The sequence below is a fragment of the Oncorhynchus nerka genome, unplaced genomic scaffold (assembly GCF_034236695.1).
Source record: "Oncorhynchus nerka isolate Pitt River unplaced genomic scaffold, Oner_Uvic_2.0 unplaced_scaffold_1327, whole genome shotgun sequence".
In the NCBI taxonomy this organism is placed as follows: Eukaryota; Metazoa; Chordata; class Actinopteri; order Salmoniformes; family Salmonidae; genus Oncorhynchus; species Oncorhynchus nerka.
The window spans coordinates 65,134-73,832 of NW_027040018.1; the positions used below are offsets into that span (position 1 = coordinate 65,134).

At 45.0% G+C, this 8,699-nt stretch overlaps 1 protein-coding gene and 1 pseudogene across 1 annotated transcript; one reads left to right on the top strand and one right to left on the bottom strand.

Annotated features, from left to right (window-relative positions):
* The first annotated feature begins 789 nt into the window (after nucleotides 1-789).
* On the top strand, nucleotides 790-7,673 carry LOC135568926 (albumin 2-like). The gene is made up of 5 exons (XM_065015710.1): nucleotides 790-910; nucleotides 1,825-1,966; nucleotides 5,140-5,363; nucleotides 5,497-5,627; nucleotides 6,722-7,673. Exons 1-5 carry the CDS (start codon nucleotides 864-866, stop codon nucleotides 6,766-6,768), a joined length of 591 nt encoding a protein of 196 aa, XP_064871782.1. The 5' UTR covers nucleotides 790-863; the 3' UTR covers nucleotides 6,769-7,673.
* Nucleotides 7,594-8,699, bottom strand: part of LOC115123442 (albumin 2-like) — a 15,274-nt pseudogene continuing 14,168 nt past the window's right edge.

Here is an 8,699-nt window from a genome sequence, read left to right on the forward strand (position 1 = left end):
ACCTAGCTAGTTACAGTATATATCAGTCTGTGATGTGTAACCTAGCTAGTTACACTATATATCAGTCTGTGATGTGTAACCTAGCTACTAATTACACTATATATCAGTCTGTGATGTGTAACCTAGCTACTAGTTACAGTATATATCAGTCTGTGATGTGTAACCTAGCTACTAGTTACACTATATATCAGTCTGTGATGTGTAACCTAGCTAGTTACAGTATATATCAGTCTGTGATGTGTAACCTAGCTAGTTACAGTATATATCAGTCTGTGATGTGTAACCTAGCTAGTTACAGTATATATCAGTCTGTGATGTGTAACCTAGCTAGTTACACTATATATCAGTCTGTGATGTGTAACCTAGCTAGTTACAGTATATATCAGTCTGTGATGTGTAACCTAGCTAGTTACAGTATATATCAGTCTGTGATGTGTAACCTAGCTAGTTACACTATATATCAGTCTGTGATGTGTAACCTAGCTAGTTACACTATATATCAGTCTGTGATGTGTAACCTAGCTACTAGTTACAGTATATATCAGTCTGTGATGTGTAACCTAGCTAGTTACAGTATATATCAGTCTGTGATGTGTAACCTAGCTAGTTACACTATATATCAGTCTGTGATGTGTAACCTTGCCTTGACCTGAATACTTGCATTAGCTCCCCTGAGCTAATAGCTGATGGTTGTTGGCTTTAACACAGCAGGCTAGCACTGAATTCCTAGTATTTTTAGACCATAATAATGGCATCTGCCCTGTTATGTGGCATCATGCCAACTGTATGAATGGTTCTGTCCCCAGCTGGCAGGAAGTGATATTGATAAGAAGATCACTGATGAGAATGACCACTACAAGAAGATGTGTGCTGTTGAGACTGGCATGAACAATAACGCCTTTGAGAAGAGGTGAGGGGTCACGCTTTAACACAGAGATATTAACGGTCAGAGGAGATGAGATTCATGTGGTATGAGATATTAAACATCACATTTAGGCCTAACAACTTATGGGTGAATTGATAGTTACTTTATGGCTTACTAATCATTTATGAATGGTTTATTTTTAATACATTACTACTTAATGACTGATTAACAATCAACTCATGCTCCTCTTCCTCCTCCTCCACCACATCCTACTCCTCCTCTACCACCTCCTCCTCCTCCCACTCCACCTCCTACTCCTCCTCTACCACCTCCACCTCCTCTACCACCTCCTCCTCCTCTACCACCTCCTCCCACTCCACCTCCTACTCCTCCTCTACCACCTCCACCTACTCCTCCTCCTCTACCACTTCCTCCTCCACCACCTCCACATCCTACTCCTCCTCCACCACATCCTACTCCTCCTCTACCACCTCCTCCTCCCACTCCACCTCCTACTCCTCCTCTACCATCTCCACCTCCTACTCCTCCTCCTCTACCACCTCCTACTCCTCCCACTCCACCTCCTACTCCTCCTCTACCACCTCCACCTACACCTCCTCCACTACCACTTCATCCTCTACCACCTCCTCCTCCTCCTCCCACTCCACCTCCTACTCCTCCTCTACCATCTCCACCTCCTACTCCTCCTCCTCTACCACCTCCTACTCCTCCTCCTCCCACTCCACCTCCTACTCCTCCTCTACCACCTCCTCCTCCTCTACCACTTCCTCCACCTCCACATCCTCCTCCTCCTCTACCACCTCCTCAATCTCCTCTTCCTCCTCCACCTACTCCATCTCCTCTTCCTCCTCCACCACCTCCTCCACCTACTCCATCTCCTCCTCCTCTACCACCTCCTCCACCTCCTCCTCTACCACCTCCTCCACCTCCTCCTTCAGTATGATGGTGCACTACACCAGGATAATGCCCCAGGCCTCCTTCGACCAGCTCCACATGGTGTCAGAGAGGGTGCATGATGTCCTCCATGACTGCTGCAAGGACGAGCCAGGCCACTTCATCCTGCCTTGTGCAGAGGAGAAGGTCTGACACACACACACACACACACACATCCTCCCTACCTTTCCCTTCACTACCCCCTCCTTCCACTACCCCCTCCCTTCACTACCCCCTCCTTCCACTACCCCCTCCTTCCACTACCCCTCCCTTCACTACCCCCTCCTTCCACTACCCCCTCCTTCCACTACATCCTCCCTACCCCCCCCTCCCTCCACTACCCCCTCCCTCCACTACCCCTCCTTCCACTACACCCTCTTTCCCTCCACTACCCCCTCCCTCCACTACCCCCTCCTTCCCCTACCCCCTCCCTTCACTACCCCTCCCTCCACTACCCCCTCCCTCCACTACCCCCTCCTTCCACTACCCCCTCCTTCCACTACACCCTCTTTTCCTCCACTACCCCCTCCCTCCACTACCCCCTCCCTCCACTACCCCCTCCAATACCCCCTCCCTCCACTACCCCCTCCTTCCACTACCCCCTCCCTCCACTACACCCTCTTTCCCTCCACTACCCCCTCCCTCCACTACATCCTCCCTACCTTTCCCTCCACTACCCCCTCCCTCCACTACATCCTCCCTACCTTTCCCTCCACTACCCCCTCCCTCCACTACCCCCTCCCTCCACGTCTCTCTAGATATGTCACATCCTCTCATATTAAATCACTCTGCTCTTCCCAGTGTTGACCCCTCCCCTTTCTGTTTCTGTCACCACAGCTGACCAACACCATGTACTCTACTGTACTCTGCTGTACTCTACTCTACTCTCCTGTACTCTCCTGTACTCTACTGTACTCTACTGCACTGTACTGTAATCTACTGTAATCTACTGTACTCTACTGTACTGTAATCTACTGTACTCTACTCTACTGTACTGTACTGTAATCTACTGTACTGTACTGTAATCTACTGTACTCTACTCTCCTGTACTCTACTGTACTCTACTCTAATCTACTGTACTCTACTGTACTGTAATCTACTGTAATCTACTGTACTCTACTGTAATCTACTGTAATCTACTCTACTGTACTGTGCTCTACTGTCCTCTACTGTACTGTGCTCTTCTCTACTCTACTGTACTGTGCTCTTCTCTACTCTACTGTACTGTGCTCTTCTCTACTGTGCTCTGCTCTACTCTGCATTACCCATGTGTCCCCGTACTGTGCTCTTCTCTACTCTACTGTACTGTCCTCTACTCTGCATTAGCCATGTGTCCTCTACTCTACTCTGCATTACCCATGTGTCCTCTACTCTACTCTGCATTAGCCATGTGTCCTCTACTCTACTCTGCATTAGCCATGTGTCCTCTCCTCTACTCTGCATTACCCATGTGTCCTCTACTCTATTCTGCATTACCCATGTGTCCTCTTCTCTACTGTACTGTCCTCTACTCTACTCTGCATTACCCATGTGTCCTCTACTCTACCCTGCATTATCCATGTGTCCTCTGCTCTACTCTGCATTACCCATGTGTCCTCTACTCTACTCTGCATTACCCATGTGTCCTCTGCTCTACTCTGCATTAGCCATGTGTCCTCTACTCTACATTACCCATGTGTCCTCTATTCTGCATTACCCATGTGTCCTCTGCTCTACTCTGCATTAGCCATGTGTCCTCTACTCTATTCTGCATTACCCATGTGTCCTCTGCATTACCCATGTGTCCTCTACTCTACTCTGCATTACCCATGTGTCCTCTACTCTATTGTGCATTACCCATGTGTCCTCTGCTCTACTCTGCATTAGCCATGTGTCCTCTCCTCTACTCTGCATTACCCATGTGTCCTCTACTCTATCCTGCATTACCCATGTGTCCTCTCCTCTACTCTGCATTAGCCATGTGTCCTCTACTCTATGCTGCATTACCCATGTGTCATCTGCTCTACTCTGCATTACCCATGTGTCCTCTTCTCTACTGTACTGTCCTCTACTCTATGCTGCATTACCCATGTGTCCTCTGCTCTACTCTGCATTACCCATGTGTCCTCTTCTCTACTCTACTGTACTGTCCTCTGCTCTACTCTGCATTACCCATGTGTCCTCTACTCTACTCTGCATTACCCATGTGTCCTCTACTCTGCTCTGCATTACCCATGTGTCCTCTGCTCTACTCTGCATTACCCATGCGTCCTCTTCTCTACTCTACTGTCCTCTACTCTACTCTGCATTACCCATGTGTCCTCTACTCTACTCTGCATTACCCATGTGTCATCTGCTCTACTCTGCATTACCCATGTGTCCTCTGCTCTACTCTGCATTACCCATGTGTCCTCTACTCTACTCTGCATTACCCATGTGTCCTCTACTCTACTCTGCATTAGCCATGTGTCCTCTCCTCTACGCTGTATTACCCATGTGTCCTCTACTCTATTCTGCATTACCCATGTGTCATCTGCTCTACTCTGCATTAGCCATGTGTCCTCTCCTCTACTCTGCATTACCCATGTGTCCTCTACTCTATTCTGCATTACCCATGTGTCCTCTGCTCTACTCTGCATTAGCCATGTGTCCTCTACTCTAATCTGCATTACCCATGTGTCCTCTGCTCTACTCTGCATTACCCATGTGTCCTCTTCTCTACTGTACTGTCCTCTACTCTATGCTGCATTACCCATGTGTCCTCTGCTCTACTCTGCATTACCCATGTGTCCTCTTCTCTACTGTACTGTCCTCTGCTCTACTCTGCATTACCCATGTGTCCTCTACTCTGCTCTGCATTACCCATGTGTCCTCTGCTCTACTCTGCATTACCCATGTGTCCTCTTCTCTACTCTACTGTACTGTCCTCTACTCTACTCTGCATTACCCATGTGTCCTCTACTCTACTCTGCATTACCCATGTGTCCTCTACTCTACCCTGCATTACCCATGTGTCCTCTACTCTACTCTGCATTACCCATGTGTCCTCTGCTCTACTCTGCATTACCCATGTGTCCTCTGCTCTACTCTGCATTACCCATGTGTCCTCTACTCTACTCTGCATTAGCCATGTGTCCTCTACTCTAATCTGCATTACCCATGTGTCCTTTACTCTACTCTGCATTACCCATGCGTCCTCTACTCTACTCTGCATTACCCATGTGCCCTCTACTCTACTCTGCATTACCCATGTGTCCTCTACTCTGCATTACCCATGTGTCCTCTACTCTGCATTACCCATGTGTCCTCTACTCTGCATTACCCATGTGTCCTCTCCACAGCTGACCGACGCCATCGACGCCACATGTGAGGACTACGACCCCTCCACCATTAACCCCCGCATCGCCCACTGCTGCAACCAGTCCTACTCCATGAGGAGACCCTGTATCCTGAACATCCAGCCTGACACAGAGTTCACGCCTCCTGAGCTGGATGCCAGCAACTTCCACATGGGCCCCGAGCTCTGCACCAAGGACAGCAAGGAGCTGCTGTTCTCTGGGAAGAAGTGAGATATATTACCAACGCACTGTGAATAAACACGTGGACACAAATTAAACACACGTAGGCATGAAACTAACACACACATACACACACTCCAACAACAACAAAAATGAATGTGTGTGTGTGTGTCTCCTCAGACTACTGTATGGTGTGGTCAGACATAAGACCACCATCACTGAGGAGCAGCTGAAGTCCATCTCTACTAAATATCACAGTATGAAGGAGAAGTGTTGTGCTGCTGAGGACCAAGCAGCATGCTTCACTGAGGAGGGAAACACTCACCGCTCCACACTGTTCAAACCCTTTCATCCTTATTGAGGAAAACATCACTCAAAACACCATATTACCTACCTTAAGACTGTTTGTGTGACTGTTTCTGTTCGAGAGGTGGTACAGAACAGTAAAGAGAGAACATATTGTTTCATTGAGAGGTGGTACAGAACAGTAAAGAGAGAACATATTGTTTCATTGAGAGGTGGTACAGAACAGTAAAGAGAGAACATATTGTTTCATTGAGAGGTGGTACAGAACAGTAAAGAGAGAACATATTGTTTCATTGAGAGGTGGTACAGAACAGTAAAGAGAGAACATATTGTTTCATTGAGAGGTGGTACAGAACAGTAGAGAGAGAACATATTGTTTCATTGAGAGGTGGTACAGAACAGTAGAGAGAGAACATATTGTTTCATTGAGAGGTGGTACAGAACAGTAAAGAGAGAACATATTGTTTCATTGAGAGGTGGTACAGAACAGTAAAGAGAGAACATATTGTTTCATTGAGAGGTGGTACAGAACAGTAGAGAGAGAACATATTGTTTCATTGAGAGGTGGTACAGAACAGTAAAGAGAGAACATATTGTTTCATTGAGAGGTGGTACAGAACAGTAAAGAGAGAACATATTGTTTCATTGAGAGGTGGTACAGAACAGTAAAGAGAGAACATATTGTTTCATTGAGAGGTGGTACAGAACAGTAGAGAGAGAACATATTGTTTCATTGAGAGGTGGTACAGAACAGTAAAGAGAGAACATATTGTTTCATTGAGAGGTGGTACAGAACAGTAAAGAGAGAACATATTGTTTCATTGAGAGGTGGTACAGAACAGTAGAGAGAGAACATATTGTTTCATTGAGAGGTGGTACAGAACAGTAAAGAGAGAACATATTGTTTCATTGAGAGGTGGTACAGAACAGTAAAGAGAGAACATATTGTTTCATTGAGAGGTGGTACAGAACAGTAGAGAGAGAACATATTGTTTCATTGAGAGGTGGTACAGAACAGTAGAGAGAGAACATATTGTTTCATTGAGAGGTGGTACAGAACAGTAAAGAGAGAACAACTAATCACCTTGTTTTCTCCTACAGGCACCCAAGCTGGTTTCTGAGAGTGCAGAGCTGGTCAAGGTTTAAGATAGAATTGTGATGATTTTAATTTCAAAAGATGAACTGATGATAAAAATAAATAAAAAATGAAGGTTCTGTCTGTATCGATCCATCTACCTCCCCAGCCTACATTTACACCATGGTGACCTCATCCTCCTATCCGCAACGTCTTGTCATCCACTCATAAGTCTGTCTATCAGTGATCTGTGATTGACTCATAAGTCTGTCTATCAGTGATCTGTGATCGACTCATAAGTCTGTCTCTCAGTGATCTGCGATTGACTCATAAGTCTGTCTATCAGTGATCTGTGATTGACTCATAAGTCTGTCTATCAGTGATCTGTGATCGACTCATAAGTCTGTCTCTCAGTGATCTGCGATTGACTCATAAGTCTGTCTATCAGTGATCTGTGATTGACTCATAAGTCTGTCTCTCAGTGATCTGTGATTGACTCATAAGTCTGTCTCTCAGTGATCTGTGATTGACTCATAAGTCTGTCTATCAGTGATCTGTGATTGACTCATAAGTCTGTCTCTCAGTGATCTGTGATTGACTCATAAGTCTGTCTCTCAGTGATCTGTGATTGACTCATAAGTCTGTCTCTCAGTGATCTGTGATTGACTCATAAGTCTGTCTCTCAGTGATCTGTGATTGACTCATAAGTCTGTCTCTCAGTGATCTGTGATTGACTCATAAGTCTGTCTCTCAGTGATCTGTGATTGACTCATAAGTCTGTCTCTCAGTGATCTGTGATTGACTCATAAGTCTGTCTCTCAGTGATCTGTGATTGACTCATAAGCCTTACAGCCTATCCTCATCAAACCTCTATCTGGGATGAATCACGCCGCTGGTTAATTTCTGATAGACATGAATGACTCCTGTCAATCAAATACACATGAATAACTGAATAAAGTCATGTTTATCAACTGTATTACTGCCGTGGATATTTATTGATTATGTGTTCGGAGGATTCTCAAGACTTTAATACGTGTCCATGCGTTAGTTTCATTATGATTAATATCACCATTTTAACCCATGAGTTTTCTTAGAACTGTTTATGAATTATTTGTGTCTTCACATTGTGTTTTATTAACAGTTGATGAACTAAGTATAAATCCTTCAGAAACCCTTGATGAAGGCAACGTTAATGTAAAGAGTTGCAACATTTTTTTTTGTTCGGAAATTCTTAGCTTTCTCTCTCTCTCTCTCTCTCCATGGCTCCCTCCTCACTAAAAGAGAAACATATTGACACATTTCATCTGAATAATTCACAACGCAATAAAATAAAAGTAGTGATGAAGTCAATCTCTCCTCCACATTCAGCCAGGAGAGATTGACATGCATATTATTAATATTAGCTCTCTGTGTACATCCAAGGGCCAGCCGTGCTGCCCTGTTCTGAGACAATTGCAATTTTCCTAAGTCCTTTTTTGTGGCACCTGACCAAACGACTGAACAGTAGTCAAGGTGCAACAAATCTAGGGCCTGTAGGACCTGTCTTGTTGATAGTGTTGTTAAGAAGGTAGAGCAGCGCTTTATTATAGACAGACTTCTCCCCATCTTAGCTACTACTGCATAAATATGTTTTGACCATGACATTTTACAATCTAGCATTTCAACTTGCTCAATTTCCAAATTTTAGTTGAGGTTTAGGGTTTAGTGAATGTTTTGTTCCAAATACAGATGCTTTCAGTTTAAGGAATATTTAGGGCTAACTTATTCCTTGCCACCCACTCTGAAACTAACTGCAGCTCTTTGTTGAGTGTTGCAGTTATTTCAGTCACTGTAGTAGCTGACGTGTATAGCGTTGACTCATCCGCATACATAGAAACTCTGGCTTTACTCAAAGCCAGTAGCAGGTCATTAGTAAAAATAGAAAAGAAAAGGGCCTAAACAGCTACCCTGGGGAACTCCTGATTCTAACTGGATGATATTTGAGAGGCTTCCATTAAAGAAC